Source organism: Eleutherodactylus coqui, chromosome 7, assembly GCF_035609145.1.
Source record: "Eleutherodactylus coqui strain aEleCoq1 chromosome 7, aEleCoq1.hap1, whole genome shotgun sequence".
NCBI classification, from domain to species: Eukaryota; Metazoa; Chordata; class Amphibia; order Anura; family Eleutherodactylidae; genus Eleutherodactylus; species Eleutherodactylus coqui.
Window position 1 is genome coordinate 56,352,896 of NC_089843.1, and position 20,858 is coordinate 56,373,753.

The 20,858-nt window shown below is 46.8% G+C and overlaps 1 protein-coding gene across 2 annotated transcripts in view; it reads left to right on the forward strand.

Moving 5' to 3' along the window:
• The window catches only part of MFSD10 (major facilitator superfamily domain containing 10), a 68,508-nt gene that overhangs the window by 9,456 nt on the left and 38,194 nt on the right, over window positions 1-20,858 (forward strand). The window contains exons 1-4 of one of the 2 annotated variants that reach the window (XM_066573050.1): window positions 14,493-14,564; window positions 14,650-14,840; window positions 17,104-17,200; window positions 20,415-20,518. In XM_066573050.1, the coding sequence (XP_066429147.1) occupies window positions 14,685-14,840; window positions 17,104-17,200; window positions 20,415-20,518 (357 nt within the window). In that variant the 5' untranslated portion in view covers window positions 14,493-14,564; window positions 14,650-14,684. Of the gene's footprint in view, window positions 1-14,492; window positions 14,565-14,649; window positions 14,841-17,103; window positions 17,201-20,414; window positions 20,519-20,858 lie in introns of those variants that run through there. The other variant, XM_066573049.1, reaches the window with a different exon arrangement.

Genomic DNA, 20,858 nt, shown 5'->3' on the forward strand with positions numbered 1-20,858 from the left:
CAGGCTTTCAGTGGCGGAAATCCCACGGGAAATCCCGCTACGGGATTTCCGCCCGTGTGCAGGCTGCCTAAGGCACATATTTCATGCACGATGTATATTACAAAGTGCATGTATATGGCCATACAGAAGTGCTTAACTTAACTTGTCATCGTGGGACAACCCCTTTAAGTTTTTGAGAGGCTGAGTGTTAGACCAGTCTGTGTTTAACTCATTGTGATGATTATGCGTTAGACCTCAACTGCTTATCTGCATGTATATTTCGCTCTTAGAGGCTGTTATACTCTTGATGCAGTATTTTTTAAAAGGTCTTTTTTATTAGTGGAGGTTTTAGATGAAGGCTGCGAAAGATAGTGCTTCATTCAGACCTTCCGGTGCAATGCTTTTAAGCCGATCAATCCAGGCCGTTTCCTTTTGCATAAGTATGCGATCCACATTGCCTCTTCTGCCCGTGGGCCTCATTACTTCTATACCTTTAAATTTGAGTACATTTGGATTGTTTTGGTGGACAATTGAAATAGGGTGTAATCACAAATTAGTGGTACACATATCCGCATATCAGGCCAGATAAGTGAGGAGAGAAGTAGCTTCATTAGCAGTCTAAGTACTGCCACTCCCTGGACTTAGTGACCTACTATTAACCCTTTCAAAAAAAATCCGCACACATTTGAGCAATTGCGGGTGCATGTATTGTTGATAATCTCTAAAGGGGTATTCGTATATTTTTGCGGGTATATACACAATATCGAAAAACCTCAATCCCAACTTAGACATAGAGGTAAAAGGGTATTTCACTTGTTTGTTGAGTTTATGCTTTTGTGAGTGTACGTAAAAGATTTTTTTTATCATTAAGAATAATAAAAGCTACGTTTTAAGCTTCATAATTAGAGATGAGCGAACGTACTCGGATAAGCACTACTCGTCCGAGTAATGTGCTTTATCCGAGTACCGCTGTACTCGTCCTGAAAGATTCGGGACGCTCCGCTGCTGACAGGTGAGTCGCAGCGGGGAGCGGGGCAGAGCGGGCGGGAGAGAAGGAGAGAAAGATCTCCCCTCCGTTCCTCCCCGCTCTCCCCTGCAGCTCCCCTCTCCGCAGCGCGTCCCGAATCTTTCAGGACGAGTACAGCGGTACTCGGATAAAGCACATTACTCATCTCTATTCATAATCAGTATAAATTTTATGTTCAAATAAATTTTATTGCACATCGACAGCTTGGTCTCACTTGTAAATCACTTCAACCTTATCAAGACAAGCAGTGAAATAAACTTGGTACACCATTAGATATGTCTGCTTCAGAGACTTATTATCGAGCAGAAGGTTAGCAGAGACGAGGGGACAGAAAACAGAGTATCATGGGGGATTAACGTTGCGCTTCCCCCAGTAATCCTAAGACATCTGGTTTGCATTAACTCCTTGTTGAGTATTTTCCCCTTCTCCCTTCTCTGTCTTGGTCTATGTTGCAGGACTGGGACAGTCTCCAGTCTCGTCTCGTCCTGTATTTCTGATTTGGACCTTTCTTTTGCTGTCGACATTAGTTTTACTTATTCTATGACACACAGTGGGGGGGGGGGGGGGGGGGGAGTAGGGTAGGGAAGGAGGGAGGAGGAAAGAAGGGGACCGGGGGGGGGGGGAGAGGAGAGGTGTGTGGAGTTAAAGGTAGGTATGGCCGCGTGTGTTACGCCCAGGGGGTCTTTCTTACGATCTCACTGGTCTGTAGAGCCTTGCTCTATCCATTTTCTGAGATTGTCCGTTCCCCTGAACGCAACCCACGGCTGCCAAAGCTTGTAGTAGGCTTCCCATAGTTTGGGCTCGTCTGCCCCCAGCTCGTCGAATCTCATGAGGGTATGTAATTCTTCCACCCACATGCCCCTGGTTGGGGCGGCGGCTGAGCGCCACAGTCTTGGAATGAGTCTTCTCATTGCTATTATAAAATGTTTTAATAGACTTGCTTTCGCCTCCCTCACGGAGCCCGGGAACAGTGAGAGCAGGGCAAGCTTGTTTGTCATCGTAATGTCCGAGTGATTGACTTGGTTGTACAGGGTTGTCACTTCTTTCCAGAGCTCGGCTACTGGCTGACATTCCCACCAAATATGTATCATGTTGCCTCTGCTCCCGCTGCATCTCCAGCATTCCGAGGAAACCTGGGGGAAGATCCTCTGCAGTTGGTCAGGGGTTCTGTACCACCTTGAAACTATCTTATAGTTAAGGTCTTGAATTCTACCTGCCGTGGAGACCTTATGGGTCAGATTCCAGATCCTTCCCCAGTCCTCCTCTGTGAGGTTGTCCCCCAACTCCCGCTCCCAGGACTCCCTATACCTCAGGGCCTCGTCCCCTGTCTCCCGACCCAGCAGCATCTTGTATAGCTTAGAAATCATGTGCCTTTGGGTTGTGCCTGAAAGACATATTTGTTCGAACTCCGTAAGGGACGCTGTTAAATTCACTTTCGGCGTCAGCGAGCTCACAAAACCCCTTAACTGTAGGTATTGCAGCCAAAAACCTGGCTGTGGTGGAGCCTGGTCTAGAATCTCTGTCAAAGATTTCAATCCTGACTCTGTCACTACGTCTCTTAGTCTGGGGGTTGGTGTAGCCGGGAGGGACAGGAGACCCGTCCTATTTTTGGTGGTTTCAAATAAGGGATTTGCAGTAAGCGGTGTTAACGGCCCGGGAACCGTGACCAGGCCGGTGCGAGACGCGAAGCCCGCCCATGTCGTAAACAATTGGAGACTGAAGGGGGAAATATTAGGAATATATTTTATCCACCTGGTTGGTATCCAGGGGGCTCCGTATAGGCCATCCGTCTCCCCTGCGTGCTCTATTTCCACCCATAGCCTTGAACTCCTGTTTTTAATAATGTCAAGGGCACAGTTTGCTATGTTGGCTTTATGGTATAACGAGAAGTCTGGTAGGCCCAGGCCTCCCTTTTCTTTTTCCCTCGTCAGTATGGAGTGGCGCAGTCGTGGTTTGCACCCCTTCCATACAAAGTTAATGATCAGGGATCTAATTTTTTTGAAAAATACTCTTGGGAGGCCTATTGGAATGGTTTGGCAAATGTATAGAAATCTGGGTAGCACGTCCATTTTTACCGCATTAATTCGCCCATTCCATGAGATGTAGAGGGGGTTCCATTTACCCAAATCCTTCTCCAGGCCCTCGACGAATGGGATGAAGTTTAATTTATAGGCTGCCGTAGGCTCTGCTGAAATATTTATTCCTAGATATTTTAAGTGCGAGTCGACCCACCGAAAGGGGAGTACTGACTTCAGATGCGAGACCTCGGCCTGCGGGAGTGTTATGTTCAGGGCCTCTGATTTCTGTGCATTGATTTTGTAGTTATTAATTCTCCCGAATTTCTCGAATTCCTTTAAGAGCACAGGCATGCCGATTCGGGGGTTAGACAGGTATAGCAGCAGATCATCGGCGAATAATGCCATTTTATGTTCTGAGGTGCTAACCCTGAAGCCCTTTATTGAGTCGTTGCTGCGGATAGCGTTCGCTAGGGTCTCCATAGTAAGAATATAGAGAAAGGGGGAGAGGGGGCACCCCTGTCTCGTCCCGTTGCTCACTCTGAGCGTGCCGGACAACGTCCCGTTCACCCTGATTCTCGCGGTCGGGTCCTGGTAAAGTGCCATGATCCACTGGAGCATCCGTGGGCCCAGTCCGATTTTCTCTAGTGTGGCAGAGAGGAAGGTCCAACTCACCCTGTCAAAAGCCTTCTCTGCATCAATCGACAGGAGGCATAGTGGGGTGTTAGTCGATTTGGCCCTAGCTATTAGGGACATTGTTTTGATAGTGTTGTCCCTTGCCTCTCTGCCAGGGACAAATCCAACCTGCTCCAAGTGAATCAGCTTAGGGATTTGGTTTTGTAGTCTGATTGCTATTAATTTAGCAAACATCTTGAGATCGACGTTTATCAGCGAGATTGGCCTGTAACTCCCGCAGGCCGAGGGGTCCTTACCCGGTTTAAGTATAACTGTGATGTGGGCCTGCAGAGCCTGCTTGGGGAACGGGTGGCCTTTGTTTACCGCATTAAATGCGTCTAAAACTATTGGGACAAGTTCTTCCGCAAATAATTTATAGAATCTGGCTGTATATCCATCTGGGCCCGGGCTCTTATTTACTTTCAGATTTTGGATTATATCAGTCAGTTCTGGGGGTGTGAAGTCCTGCTCCAGGGCCTCGGCCTCTGTTGGTGCCAGGCTCTTAGGTGCATATTCAGAGAGGTAGGTATCAATCTCGTTTTTGAGGGTCTGATGTGGAGTATGTGTCTCTATCGGGATGTTGTAGAGTTTATCGTAGAAGGATTTAAATTCCTCCAGTATATCCTTGGTGTTGTGTACTACTTGGCCTCTGGCGGATTGAATTTTAGGGATATATGTTTGGGGGGACCTGGGATGAAGGGTCCTAGCCAGGTGCGCACCACATTTGTCCCCGTATTCAAAGGACCCTTTTCTGATTTTGTCCCTGAGGGCCAGGGAGCGCTGGTCCAGTATCTCTAAGATCTGTTGGCGGACCAGCGAGATTTCCGCCCGCAGTGTTTCGTTTTGCTGTCTTTTGTTAGTGTTCTCTTTGGCCCTCAGGGTAGCCAGTAGCCCTGTCAAAGTGGCTGCTCTCTCTTTTTTAATCCTGGTTTCCTGGGAAATCAGCACGCCCCTTTAGTAAACACTTGAGGGCTTCCCATTTTATTGGTGCCGGGGTCTGGTCTGCTTGGTGGGTCTCCTTAAAAGTTTCAATTTCTTTTCTGAGTATTGATACGCATAAGGGGTCTTTTAGGAGGTTGTCGTTGAGTCTCCAGGACTGACATCTAGGTGTGGATCCCCATCCCGCTAAACCCCCAAAGACCGGGGCATGGTCCGACCACAGCAGGTCCCCATGTGAACATGAAGGGGAACTATCTAAGAGGCTGTGTGAGATCATAAGGTAATCTATCCTACTGTAGGAGTTGTGAGCCGCTGAGTGGAACGTGTAATCCCGGGTGTCTGGATGCAGTGTTCTCCAGAGATCTATTAAGTGTAATGCATCTAGCTTTTTTTTGAGTGCCCTGATTGCTGCCCGGGAGACGGAGGACTTACCCGATGAAGTGTCCACCGCGGGGTCCATTGCCACGTTAAGGTCTCCGCCTAGGATTATTCTCGATCCGTCCGCGAATTTGGCTAGGGCGGTCAGCACTCTCATCGCCGCAGGAACTTGGTTCTGGTTGGGGAGATAGATATTAGCAAAGGTGGTCACTGTACCCATTATTTCAACCTTGAGAAAAATATATCTGCCCCCTGGGTCAATAAAGGAATCAACTGGCTGGTATTGAAGCGTCCTATGTAGAGCAATGGAAACCCCTCCCGCCTTTCTCAGAGGGTCGGGACTATGGAGCCACTTGGGGTAGTACGATGAGGAGCATGTTGGCACGCTCCCCTCCCTGAAATGCGTCTCCTGTATCATAGCTACCATTACTCTTTTTCTGTGGAGGTGATATAGGAGCTGTCGTCTCTTCTGTGGGCTGTTTAGCCCCTTGGTATTGTGGGTGCAAAACGTTAAATTCGCCATTTAAGCCTGGAGACCGGGGTGGGTGCGTATCTCCCATCTCTCCTCAGGTGGGTTAGGGGCGGGGGAAGGTAGAGAGGGGTGACACAAAAGGGAGCGACACATCGGGAAAAACCAAATAGGGAATAGACACGTAACTTAAGAACAAACAACATCTGGTAGAGGGCCGCTAGCGGTCCCTCAGAACTAGTGGTCCGCCTATACAAAGCAGAAAACAACAGCTTAAATTAGCTGTCAGCCCTATGTGGGAGTGTGGAGGCCAAGGAAGGGTGGGCTCCCTCCCGCCTCTCAACCCCGTCGAGAGTGTATCCCGGGTGTAGGAACCGGGATCGTTAAACATATGAGTGGGCGTTCCCAGACCCGGCTACGTCAAATTCGTCCCCCCTGCTAGTAAGGTCTTGTGGCATGTTCATCCTGTACAGGCGCATTTGGGGGAGGGGGGGAAAGGAGTTATAGGTATAGTAGAAGTATATGCGTGAAAAGAGGAGAAACAGGACAGTATGAGATTATAGAATAGAAGTGGCTGCGTCCCGGTCACTCTGCCGCTCCGCTTCTGGCGTCTTCATTTCCCCCCTGGCGTTGGTCTCTGCGTCGTCGTCTGGATCTCGGGGGTACCGGTATCCACGTGTTTCTTGGGGGTGGCACCGGAAGGGAGCACGATGTTGGCCAATCTGGTAGTCGGACTGGGGGTAATTCCAGAGTTCCCAAGAAATGTGGTAAGTCTCCCAGTCCTCGGAATGTTGCTGCCTTGCCATTCTTAGAAGCATGTAGTTGGAAGGGGAAACCCTAGCGATAGGTAATCCCCCTATCCTGGAGGATGGTCAGCAGCGGTTTCAATGCTCTGCGCAGCTGCAGAGTTCGGCGCGAAAGGTCCGGAAGAATCAGGATCTGGGTACCCTTGAAGGACAAATCTTTGATGGCTCGTATTTTTTGTAGGATTAAGTCCTTATCTTTGTAGAAATGTATTCGGCAGATCACATCTCTGGGTCTGCTAGGGTCTGAGGATTTCGGGCCGAGTGACCTGTGAATTCTATCTATTTCCAGTAGGGCGGACTTCGGTCGCTTTAATATATTATTGAAGAATGACTGGACCCAGCTTTTAAGTAGTGGTGGTTCAACTTCTTCCGTAAGGCCTCTTATCCGTAAGTTATTTCTCCGATGCCGGTTTTCTAGGTCATCGAGGTGCGTGTAGAGATCTAGGATCTGCTGGGAGTGTAGGTGTAGCTCTTGATCATGCGCCTCAAGCGTTTCTGTGACCTTCTCCTGGGTCTCCTCTACTGCCTCTACTCTCTGGCCTATTTGTCGGATCTCCTGCTGGAGAGACGCTATGTCCTTCTTACGTGCGGCCTCGAGTTGCTGGAAAAGGGTATCAATGTGATTCTGCGTCGGTAGGGCCCTTAGATGGCTTTTCCAGTCCCAGTCCTCACCCACTTCTGATTCAAGGGTTTGGTTGTTGGGTTCGCTCTGGGCTAGGTATCTGAAGTTTGATCGTCCTGTTCTGTTACCGGCGTTGTCTGCGCTGCCTGTCCCCATATTCTGTTTGCTGGCTTGCGGCTCGGTAGTCTTGGGTTTGGCTGCGCTTTGCACATCGGTCTGTGTGTATCTTCTCTGTCCCGCGCTTCTTTGTGGTAGCGGGGCGCTGTGATATGGTTGTACTGGTGGGCCAGTCTCTGTCTCGGGCTGGTGGTCATCTGTGGGTTCTTTGGAAGGGGCTCTGGGTCCTAGAAGTTGCTCTGGCGAGCCGTGTGTCAGAGGGAGGCTGGACCGCGGGAGAGCCCGATCCGGTTGCGGCACAGGGGGTGTTGATGCATTCTTGGCCCGGTTACTGGACTCGTTCTGCACGCTTGGCCTCTGTGATAGCTTAGTTGTTGTTGTGGCCTGCTCGTCGGCCAGCCTGGTCTTTCCTTGTGATGCTCTTTTTTGTTGCCAAGGAGAGCTCGGTCTTGGCTGACTTGTGTCTGTGTCCGGCATGTTTATGTGCGGGCTGTGCGTAAGGCCCTTAGGGGTGTCTCCTTGCCGGGAGGGCGGCTCTGGGGAGCTGGATGTTGGTGGGGAGCTGTTCTGCCTTGAGAGGCTGATTTCCTGTGGGGGGTGCTTGCCAGCCTGTCCTGCATCTTGCTGGGGGGACTCGTCCTGCCTCACTGGGTGCTGTACGTCCCTTTCATTTGGCTGTACCCCCTTGCTGGGCTTGTTGCCTGTGTGGGTCGTTGCCCTTTTCCCCTGCTCCACTGGGGGCTCTTCTGCTGGGGGTGGTTGACGGGCTCTCCCCTTTTCCTGGGCTGCTATTCCTGGCCCCTTTTCCCCTGCTGGGTGCTGTAGGTCTGCCTGTGGGGGGGCTATCTGGGCCGCAGGTGGCTCTGTTTCTGAGCTGGTGGAGTCTCCCCTTATCCCTGGGGCTGGCTCATTAATCCCCCCTGCCGCTCTCACCTCCTCCTCTGCTGTAGCGCCCTCAGCGCTTGCTGCTCCTCCTCCCCCCTCCGTTGAGCTGCTGCTGCCGGCGGGTACCGGCGGTCCGCCGTCCGCCGGTAGTGTCGTGCCGTCACCTCCTCTCTGCGGTATGTGGTGGTGATCGGGGTCTCCCGCTGGGCCGCCCAGGCTTCGGGATTCTCCCCGGGCTCCAGCCGGCTGATTGCTGTCCGATGCAGGGCTGTGTTGCCGCTCCGGAAGTGGAGCGGGCGCCATCTTGGGTGCGCGCTCCCGGGACTCTGCTCCCGCTGTTCTTCGCAGCAGGGTCGCGATGCTTCTCCTGGAGTCGTCTGAGGAGGTTGGTGTGACTCCTCTCTTCTTCCCCTTCGCCATCGTTGCGGATTGCCGGGTCTGGGTCCTCCACGTGTCGGCTAGATGGGGCTGGATGCGGGAGCCGAGCTGAGGCACGTCTCACTCCTCCATTAGCTGGCCACGCCCCCTCAGTATAAATTTTATTAGGTTTTCTACAGTGATTGATTTAGTTGAGTCGGAAACCTACTGTCTCAGTGATCAGTTTCCTTATCTAACTCAGAGCTGTCGGAAGATGGATAAAAAATGTTTTACAGATTAGAGCAATAACACTACAGCGCCCATAAGGGATAGTCGCAGTGCCCCCATAACAGTGGGAGTCCCAGTCAGAGTGATAGTGACATCAGCCACCAATAGGCTAATATTGTAGGCTGCGCAATTTTTATTGCGTGATGCAATGATGTCGGGGAAAGAAGGATCAGACCTGCGGATTTTATTGTGGCTTGTGGTACGTTGTATGGTCTATTCCGTCCAGTGTGAAAGGTCCCTTATAGAGATGAGCGAACCTACTCGGCCACGGCCCTTTTTCGCCCAAACGCCACGATTTTCGAGTATTTCCGTACTCGGGCGAAAAGATTCGGGGGGCGCCGTGGGTGAGTGGGGGGTTGCAGCAGGGAGTGAGGGGGAGAGGGAGAGAGAGAGTGCTCCCCCCTGTTCCCCACTGCTACCCCCCGCTCCGCCACGCTTCCCCCCGCCCCCGGCGCCCCCCCGAATCTTTTCACCCGAGTACGGAAGTACTCGAAAATCGCGGTACTCGATCGAGTAATTACTCGAAACGAGTACGTTTGCTCATCTCTAGTCCCTTACAATCAAACCGCTAGATGGGGCCTCTTCATATCTGCAATGGAGGTTTGGAAGTTCCTTTGCTGAATTCAGTTAAAAAAAACATTACCAAACAATGCCGAAAAACACACGTCCATTCAGCTCAGCCTATTACCCCCCAAAAATTTAGATCCAGAGGTAGGCAAAAAACCCCAATGAGGTAGAAGCCAATTTGATATGCTGGTACCCCGTCCTGTTTCTGGTGAGACAGGTTTGGAGAGTTGTACTTTACAATTGTTTGTTCATGTTCTTGCGCTATTGTTCTACCTACAAAAGTATTTTCTTTTTACAAGCTGGAGCTTTCGTCTCCAATATGGTCGACAGCTGGGCGTGGGAGAGTCTCCCGGATGTCTTTTATTGCTGCGTGGCTGTGATGGGTGTCCCATATCCTTCCATGATGTTTTGCACTATTAGAATATGGCTAGCTCTATTACTGCGGTAGAGTGTCCTGGAATGTAAGGGGATTGGAAGACCCTAAAAAACGCAGTGCAACTTCTCAACAGCTAGCACAGTATGGCCCTGGGTTAATTCTCTGACTTCAAGAGACACATCTTGGGGATACCAAACAGTAGTTATCAGGCATACCATACTAGTTACTTCCGCAGGGTTAGCGTCCTAGTGCATGGAATGATACCTTACCAGTGCTACACTAAAACCATAGACCCCGATGGTCGGTATACATGCCTGCATTGTAAATTACATAAGTTTGTATATATACTCGCTGCAGTTTACATCCCACCCCCTTACGATAGTAGAGTGTTGAAACAGATTTTACAATTTGCAGTTGCCATACCCAACACACCGCTGTTCATAATAGGGGAATTTAACGCCATCATAGATCGGACTTGAGATGGGGTTCAGACTGGGAGTAGAGTGGGACGCTATGAAGGCCTTTGTATAAGGAACTTTTATTCAGGCAATTAACTATGTGAAGCGAAAGCGTCGCCCATTGGGGCAGGAACTACTAGAGATGGAGTCTCTGTTTATTCAGAATCACAATGCTACTGATAATAATTAATTAGCCATAGGTACAGAGAGCCCTGGATCAATATACTATGGACTCGGCTAAAGATTCTGAAAAAGTCAATATTTGAGGAAGGTGACATCCACACCCCTGTCTACATTTTCAGATGTTTCTTGGATTCCCCCTGATTTGAGATGAAGTCCAGGAAGCAGCAGCTTCCTAATCTAATAACAAATGACCGGGTATGGATGGTATACCAGCTGAAGTCTTTAAGGAATTTGGGGAGGTAATGTTGCCGCAGCTCCTGGAAGTAGTCCTAGATGCTGTGGAACAGGGGCAGCATGATGTCTCCATGGCACAGGCTGTTATAATTGTTCTCCTTAAACCCGAGAAGTACCCATTGTTACCAGAGTCGCATCACCCTATATCATTATCACCAATGGATGTAAAGATTTTGGCTATAGTTTTAGCCACTAGGCTCTCAGGCGTCATATCATGCTTGGTTCATCCGAACCAGACTAGTTTTATTCCGGAGAGGTCCACAGCATTTAATATTTGTAGGGTTTATCTTAATTTACAAATCCCAGTAGATAATCTGGGAGATATTTTGTGGTCCCTTGACACTGCTAAAGTGTTTAATAGTATGGAATTGGCATATTTCTGGGCACTGTCGAAGGCCATGGGGTTTGGGTCGCAATATCTTGCCTGGGTTCAGTTTTTGTATACCAAACCCACAACCTGTGCCTAGGTCAATGGGCAGCTGTTGCCTTAATTGCGACTGTGTAGGTGTACAAGGCAAGGCTGCTTGATCTCACCATTATTATTTGCTTTGGCGATAGAACCATTGGCGATTCAAATAAGATCTAATGAGGGTATAGTGGGGTACTTTTGGAGGAGAAAATTGGCTTATAGGCAGACTCTGTAAGGACATTAGAAAAAGTTATTTCAGTTATAGCAGACTTTGGGTCCTTCTACAGACTTACAATAAACTGGGACAAATCCATAGTTATAACAGTTGATACGTCTATTCTGGTGTTGTAGGGTCCAATGATACCCAGACTATTTCTTCAGAAAGCATAGACCCTTTATTGTACCGATACATATATGTGTTCAGTTGATATCGTTTCCAAAAGACTGAACCAACAACAAAAGGAAACATTCTCTCCTATACAATCTACACAAAGACATTCCTTTATTATCCAAAAACAACTGATTTGTTACATTTCACTACAGTATTACACAGACACAGTATACTCTTCTTCATACAAGCTGCTGTCTCATTCAATTGCCCTTAAATAGGCATACTTCTGCCCTCCATTTTACCACACCCATCATCTTACTTGCGTTAACTCTTCCCTATACAAATTCTAGCTACCACACCAGCCCCTCTACTTGTATCTTCCTCCTTTAAGTACCGGGGAGTACAGGCGTCTATCCGTTTGCAAGATTATGAAACTTTAAACATTGTGCTACTCTTCCTACAATTTCAGCAGAAACGTGAAATATGGCATTAGTTGCCTTTATCAGTAGTGAGGAGAGTGAATCTCATAAAAATAACATGGATGCCATAGCTGTTATATTTGTTACATAATTGCCCAATTTGCATACAACAACAGACCTCCTATAAGGCGAATAAACTATTCTGGGAGCTTATCCGGGGCAGTATTCTATCTCGAATAAATTTAGAAAAACTTTGAAGATGAAGGGGGTCTGGCAGCGCCCAATCCACCTTTATATTATCTGGCCTCTCATTTTAAGGGCTGGGGTCCGAAGATTACGAAGAACAGTACCTTTTGCCTTCTTAAATATTATTTTGATAATATGCACCTATTTGAAAGCATTAGTGACGGATAAGTTTAAGTGCACCCCGCGTAGTTTACATACTCTACTTCTTATGCATACCATTTGGTAGAAGGTAAGGAAGCTAATGAGGGTGAAGGACTGCTCTCCAATTACTCCTATCTATGGAGTGCCAAGCTTGGCTGAGCTTAACCGTCAGGAGGGTTTTGGTTGATAGTAGAGGGCGAAATCCCTCCAGACGGTTAATATGGCAATTTGTATAATACGCCATATTATACAATTAGCGACCACAGAGGGTATTCATCCATTTGCCCAGCTTGAAATGGAATTTTAGCCGCCTCAATTCTACAAATACCTGCAACTAGTGCATGCGTTTCGTGCAGAAATGTTGATTTCCAACTTCCAGGTCACACCACTACACCCAGCAGAGCTTACTGGTAATACTACTTCAACAGCTAGAATGATTTCAGCGTTATATATTATTTTTCTAGGCAAACTAATGGAGTTGTTACCTTCTCCTCTGAAGGAAAAATGGAAAAGGCATATAGGTCCCACTGAGTAGGGACACTGGGTGGGTATCTTCAATATATTTCGAAACTATCACTAAATGAAACACAGACTCTCCTACCCTATATGATACATAAGGTATATAGAACACCTGAATTTTTGTACAATATTGGATTGCAGGACACCCCATTGTGTCACCGGGTTAAAGTTCATCCTGCAGGCCTTCTTCACATGTTATGGCGTTGTCCTAAATTAGAACATTACTGGAAGGAGGTCTTGGCTTTGATAGAAATAGTGTACCAGGTTTAGTTGGAGACTTCTCCACTGGTCTGTATATTGGGCTATGTAATGGATATTCCTATCGAAGAAGGAGAAAATTAGTGGTGGCTCGACTGCTTTGCATTGCCAGGAAATTGATAGCCCAGTACTGGTTGAATGAAGTATCACCAATGTTGAGAGAATTTATTAGTAGAGTTAATGTAATTCTTATTTTGGAAAAAGGTGTATATCGCAAGAGGAATGCTACTCGTAAATATAAAAAGTTGTGGGATAAATGGCTCACCATGCAGGATATAGAATAGGACTAGGTTGAGAAGTATACCCCCTGTAATGTGCTAACTTATACTCTATATCAGTGTTCCCCAACTCCAGTCCTCAGGGATCGCCAACAGGTCATGTTTTCTGGATTTCCTTAGCGTTGCACAGGTGATGTCAGTGCCTCAGACATTGCCACAGGGGTTTGTACTATGTGATATCCTGAAAACATGACCTGTTGGTGGTCCCTGAGGACTGGAGTTGGGGACCCCTGCTTTATATTATTGCTAAAACCTTGTTTGAGTCCAAGTCATGAGGCACAGCCGCGCAGATGGAAGATACTGTATGTGTATTGTGTATTGATGAAGGCGATGAGGTAGAATAAAAACTGTTGGGGTGGGCAAAAGGGGTGTTTTTTGTTTTTGAAAAAGCAATAAAAAAATACTCAATGCCCCCCCCCAAAAAAAACCCAACAAATAGTGCAAATGATCCCCTTTATCATACCCCAATTACAGACCCGAGATCAGACCATTCTTTATACAGATCTAAGGCCAGACATGCTGATCCTCACCTCTCTCCATTTCTGCACTCCTCTTCACTCCTGAGTGCAGACCACAGACAATTTGCTTATACCGGCCTTTGTGTCAGACATTTTCTACAATGGAACCCAGGAGAGAAGAGGACATCAGGAATGAGGAGAGGTGAGACTATTTTAAATACGATCCAGATGCGCTTGGAGAGTAGACAATTATGAGTTTATAGTTGAGGCATTGAGAGATGATGCTGTAGTTGGGTTGGCCATCCCCAATACATATAGATTAGGCTGCACTCTTACCGGTTTCCTGAAGATCCTCTAATGTGTATGGCGGCGTCCTGATTCTCCGCCAACCGCAAATGGAGAAAAGGATCGGTTAATTGGATTTTAATGCCCAATCATTTTGTTCGTTGAAAATAGGAGTCTTACAGCAGCATTCTGTCCTTTCTAACACCATCATACATCCACACTTGGCTGAGCCGAGCATGCATGCACATAGGACCATGGGCGTAACTATAGGGCATGCAGGGGATGCAGTTGCACCCAGGCCCAGGAGCCTTAGGGGGCCCATAAGGCCTCTCTTCTCCATATAGGAAGCCCAGTACTATGAATAAAGCATTATAGTTGGGGGCCCCGTTACAGGTTTTACATTGGGGCCCAGGAGCTTCAAGTTACGCCTCTGCATGGGGGTGTCAGGTGAGATGGCTTTTTTGGCCAAAAACTAATCTAAAATGTAGGGCGGCCTTACTATACATACACTTGTAGCTGGGAAGATAATTATTATATGGGTTAATGTACATATTGGGAAATAAACTTTTGCAAAACTTACTGCTTAAAACAGCCAATATGTGGATTTTTTGCATCTTTAACAATGAATATTTTTGCAAGACCATTAAAATACAAGTTGCTTTGCATAATTGCAGCATATGTAACATATTCATTTACAGGGCATAGCTTCCTCTTACTGTATCACACATTGCTTCCTGCTTGGGAAGTACTGTAACAACTTCTGAGTGTTACAAAAGAATAACTGTAGGGTTGAGAGCTTCGCTTGAGCACTAGAAATGTCAGCTTAACCCATAAAGTATACTTCTGTGAGTCAGCACTACCGCCCCCGTCCCGGGAGGTAAAACCTTGAAGGAAGTGGCAGTTCTCAGGATTCTACTTCTTCTTTTACAGGGTGCAGGTGTCTGAGCTCCACACAACCTGGAAGGATGAATGAGCGGACAGAAAAGACCCAGCAAGAGCCTAAAGAAGGTTCCCACAGAGTCATAACAGTTGTCTTCTTGGCCCTGCTCATTGACCTTTTGGGCTTTACACTTATCTTGCCGCTTTTGCCTTCCATATTGGATCATTACAGCAAATCTAACGTAAGTATTGATGTAAATGTGCCACCAAAGGTGTATGTACCTTACAGGCAGCGGCAACGGGACCCTTGGGGAATGAGAGAGGGGATGCCAGTCCTAATCTTCTTCTTTGCTACTGGGCACCACTACTGAGGAACTGCACTGTTGGCAAACAAGGTTGGGGAATTGGCCCAAAGATTATGGAAAGGGTATGGAAGAGGTGACAAAAACCCAACACCATAATAGGGGGACATTTTATCTCGTATGTACTGCATGCTATATAAATTGAGATTAAAAGGGTATTCCAGTAAAATTAAGATATCCCCAATCCGCAGAATAGGGAATAACTAGGTGATTGGTGGTGGGATCCCCACCGATTGCCAAAACAGGCGAAGAAACTGGTAAAAAGAATAAAGTAGCGGTGCACATGCTCCATTCAGTACAATGAGAGCGCTGGAGATTGCTGAGCGCTTAAACTCTGTTATTTTCGGCACTCCCATTGAAATGAAAAGAGTTTTATGGCAAATTTAAGCATAATCTAAGCCGTGAGCATGCATGCTTCTGCTCCATTCATTTTGCCAGTCTGTTAGGGAACATTGGACCCGCGTTCCGGCGATCGGTGTGGGTTTTAGCGATTGGACTTCACCAATTGGCTCGTTATTCCTTATCCTGTGATTAGAGGATACCTTAATGTTACTTAAAGTAATGTTTAAGATATTTAAAGTGATGTTAATTAAAAGCATAAAATCCTCTGGTTGTATTCACATGAGTGAGAAAATTGTGCAAATATGGCAGGTTGCGAGACGCACGATAATACAACCCATTATTTTCAATGAGTCAATGAGTGATTTTTCTCTTGTAGCACGCCCTATTTTCATGCGAGTCTCGCATAAGAATACAACATGCAGATGTGCGGTCTCCCACACAGATGGGGCGTTCGTGCAATGTGAGTCTCGCCTGAGAATGTCGCGCACAACTTGCAGTCACCCACGTGAATGCACCCTTATGCAAAGTCATATTTAATATATCAGTCATGAACGCAGCAATATCTGACTCTTTTGGGTTTAACCCTTTCCAATCCAATTTGTATCCTGGTTTTCCTAGGGGGCTTACTCTTTTTCTGCCGTTATACAATGGTGCTATCTGCTGGCTAAAGCCAGTACTGCATGAGGTGACACGTTGGATAGGCTCCAACAGCAGAGAGGCTGGCAATATACAGTAAGAGAACCCCGACAGATGTCTTCCAGCATCGGAGCTATACAGCCTTAAATCATAATGTCTTCAGAGGTCAGACAGTGAATTGGAAAGGGTTAATGCTGCCATAAAACTGTGATTCCTATGGGGGTCCCCAGACACGGAGAGCAAGGTAAATGTGTGACTGCATAGGCCATGAATACATGGCATGGACACACAGCTCACGCACCCCTTTAAGTAGATCCTTTCATTATCCCTAACATGTCTGTTTTAGTAAATTCTTGCATTTCTCATTTACAAAAAAACTATTCTGGAGCATCTATTCTGATGATTCTTCATTGTTCTGTTCCTCTGTTATTCCTCTTGGAATTGTATGAAAAAACTGACAACTGGGTGTTACCATTCCATTTATCAGTGGGATATGTCTTTATATACTCTGACAGTGTCAAACTCTGTAGGGCAGTGTTTCCCAACTCCGGTCCTCAGGGACCCCCAACAGGTCATGTTTTCAGGATTTCCTCAGTGTTGCACAGGTGATGTAATTATTGTGAATGCCTCAGACATTGCCACGTGTTCTTACTATAGGATATCCTGAAAACATGACCTGTTGGGAGGGCGCTGAGGACTGGAGTTGGGAAACACTGGTGTAGGGGCACACTACTTTGGAGTTAGAATGATAAAGTCCAGTTGTCAATGCATTCCTACATTTCCCGGAGGAATAACAAAGGAACAGCACAACACATGAGTAATATAAGTAGAGCTGACCTGGTCCATATACCAGACCTAGTGTAGATTTCAGCTATAATTTGGGCCAGTTTCAGGCATAAACTATAATAAATCTGGTGGGACTGTAAGGACCCGCCCAATTAAGCTCCTCCCACTTTGTGTTGTGCGGGGTGCAAAACTCCAAAAGCCGCAGAATTTTTGCTAAAGTTGGACATGTGCAAAAATGTAGCGACTTTTGTACAGATATTGATTAGTTTGCCCTATAGTAATTCTAATAATTGGTATGTATGTCCCTAATATACACTGCAGTACAGATTCTGTGTATTATAGCTCTTTCAAAAATCTACCTGTGTCTTCCCTTATGCAGGATGGGCTTTACCAGACGTTGCAGCACACGGTGGACTGGTTTGCTGGGGCAGTCGGGGTTCCCCAGGAGAGGAGGTACAACAGTGTTCTGTTTGGAGGTGAGCTGTGTGATCCGCTACATGTATCTATAAACTCCCCATGACAGTGTATGCTCTTGTACAGGGATGAAATCCTCGTGGGGGTAGAAGGCGGTGTGCCCTCCGTTAACCCTTTGTTATATAATGCTTCATGAACAGGATGCAATGGTTGGCTGACTTTAACAGCACTTTTATAGCTCACCCCTCCCTTCCCCATGCTGGGTGGACTCAGTTCAATCATACGTGGCACTGTTGCATTAAGGGAGGCTTCATGCGAGCGTATGCACTTTTCCGCCATGAACAAGTCTTTTTGTGCACGGCTCAATGTATTTTACTGTACCTTTTCCATGCGCAAGGCATTCTTTTGCGTGTGGGACACAACCACGCCACAATTTAAATGTCTATGTAGGCTACTGAGCTACAGATGTGTTCTTTTCCCAGTGGAATTGCACAGTGTTTCATGCATCCCCTTGCGTATTGCGTGCACATTTGCAAAAGTAGAGCATGCGTGCACAAAATACAGAAATGTGTACGAGCCCACGGACATCAATGGGTTCTCAACTCTGCGTACAAACAACGCGCACAAACGCACCCGTGTGAAGGAGCCCTAGGGCTGGCTTCATGTGGGCGTAAGCACAGAATGAACAATGCTATTTGCACACGCATCGGCGTATTTTACTGTACTTCTTGTACCTGCAAGTCATGTTCATTTGCGTGCGGCAAACAAAGTCGTACCGATTAAAATGGCAAATTATTTCCAGAGGTGTTCATTCTCCAGTGCCATTACGCAGTGTTTCACACATCTCCTTGCGTATCGCGCTGGCATTTGCACATCCACCACCCTGCAGTGACTTCTATGGGGACCTTTGGTGCGCAAATACGCAGAAAAACAGAGCATGTTTTTTTTTTGTTTGCGACACTTAAATGTGCGCACAAAATACAGAGATGTGAATGAACCCATTCTATTCTCTGCATATTGCACACACAAATACACTCGTGTGAAACCGGCCTAAAGTTATTGGCTGCAACTAACGGCCCTCCGGCCATTATGATACCACAATATCCAGCAGGCTATGACAATCTAAAGCTTTAATGGAATGCTGGAACTTGTAGTATCAAGACAGGTGGAGTGCCACAGATTGCAGGCTAAAGTCTTGTGTATGCAGCTCCTATTGTAGACCTATGTGTTTCCATGGTTACACTCTACAAACAATCCGCAGTCTGATCCTGCAATCCTTTCTGTCTCTCCCCGTTTCTTTCTAACATACTGTACTTTGCAAGAATTAGGGGACAGATGCAAAGCCGTGCATCTGAATATATGTTTCGCAGTCACGTAGGGTGTATAGCGTAGGCCCCAGAGCTGAGTCTGCTCCATACTTGGTGGCTGCGATCAGCTGTTTCTGACAGCCTCCAGCAACTGCCGCTATCGGAATTAGCTTAGATCGTGGCTGCTAATTTAGATGCTTCTGTCAAAGCTAAACACACATCTAAGCAGACAACCAGAGCACCAGGGAGACCCTCCAGTACCCCATCAGCTGCCCCTACACTGATAACTGGTGCCAGTGGGTTAGCATTGTAGTCGGTAATTGCAGCTGACGTTTCCTTGGACGATTTTCAGACCTCCTTCTGGCAGTTATGTTGCAACAATGGGTAGCACTACTTGAGGAATCCAAGTTGCGCACTTTCTCTGGTACAGCAAACCCAGTCTCCAGTAGCACTGGGGCAGCTCACTCCTCACAAGGCTCTCTGCAAAAACTGCTAATTCATTGCCTAGTCCAGGAACAACATCTCCCTTTTATACCCAGCTCAGCAGCCAATTAATGGCCAGCTTACATTCTGTTATTCCACAGCAGCAAAGTTAGGCCTGGCTCACACGAGTGTAATTTCATTGCACTTTACACACGCAATATACGTGCGCATAGTACATAGTGGGTGGAGTCAGTGAAAGTACATTGATTTTCATTGATCCTTTTACACTTGCGTATAATACATGTGCACACAGCATGTTCTATTTACTGTGTATTACGCACGATGGAGCCGTCCTGTTCTCTATGGGTATGTACAAAACGCTGTACATACGCAGTTACATTGTGTATGTGTGGCATTTATACGTAAGCGACAGGGCAGGGAATTAAAGAAAAAAAATGAACAAGAAAGATTGTACATGACAGCATGTGTGAGATATGCTGTCATGCGCAGTCAAAAATCACTGTCATACACCGACTCGCACAGCGGTAAAACACTGCAATATACACACAGCGTTTTACCACATCCCTGTGTGAGCCCGGCCTTAGAGAAGAAAAAAAACACAGTTATGTGACCTCTTTGAAGGTTCTAGCAGGAACATACAGGGGGTGGAAAAAAATCTGGAAACTCCATACGAAATACGTGGGATTTAAATAATTAGCAATGAGCTGCCCTTTTGACCCCTGCTTGGCTTAGAGCTTTCACACCAAATTTGTGTTTACTTCACCTCTTGCCCTGCTCTGGGTGGTTTTGGGAGCCAGCTGGTTACAGCAGCAGAGTGGCTCAAACCACTGACCAATGGAAGCTTGTTGCTCGGGAGATGTTCATTTCTGCCTGGCAACATCTGAGTCATATTACCTCCACTTAAAATCAGGATCTACCGGTCTTATTGAAAAATGATCTATAATCATTTGTATTTTAAGGCATGCATTTTGTATGGTGTTTCCATTTTTTTTTGTCCACCCCCTGTATATAAAGTACAACAATAATATAGATATATTTGCATGCGTATTTAACCCCTTGCATATCTTCAGTGACTGTGTATGAACTTTGGTATGACAGCAATTTCTACACGCTAGTCCCTGGATGTCCAGTAGTTTAGTGCTTTCTAGAGATGAGCGAGCATACTCGCTAAGGACAATTGCTCGAGCGAGCATTGTCCTTAGCGAGTACCTGCCGGCGCGGGTGAGCGGTGAGTTGCGGGAGTGAGCGGGGGGTAGCGAGGGAGAGAGAGATCTCCCCTCCATTCCCCCCTGCTCTCCCCCGCCACTCCCTGCCCCCAGCTGGCACCTGAATCTTTTCTTCCGAGCGGGCAGGTACTCGCTAAGGACAGTGCTCGCTCGAGTAATTGTCCTTAGCGAGTATGCTCGCTCATCTCTAGTGCTTTCTATTTCTACATATCCTAATATCTATCATCCTAAAAATTTTAACTAGTAATTGTACAAAGTTATATGTGCACTCTGATAATATAATGTTCACTCTTTTTCAGGTCTTATTGGGTCACTTTTCTCCTTACTGCAGTTTATCTGTTCACCTCTCAATGGAGCAGCCTCAGATTATGCAGGAAGACGGAGAGTCCTGATGATAAATACGGTTTGCACTTCCCTGTCTCTCTGGTATAGTATAGTCTGCAGCATAGATCTGCTATAGTGCAGGTTTTAATGCATAAACCTCACTTTCCTGCAACCCTTCCCTCCCAGAACACCTTAAAGAGGCTTTGCAGGCTTTATAAATTGACAACCTAACCTCAAAATAGTATATATAATGGGATAGCGCCGTGTGCCAACAAAAAATAGATATATAAAATATCAGGTAACCTACCCGGCGCGGACGATTAGTCCCCAAACATAGAGGCTATCGCTACACCAGAAGCCCTGTATGTAAATCGGCTGCTTCCTAGAGCCACTGCATGCCGGAACTAGCACAGCTCTGT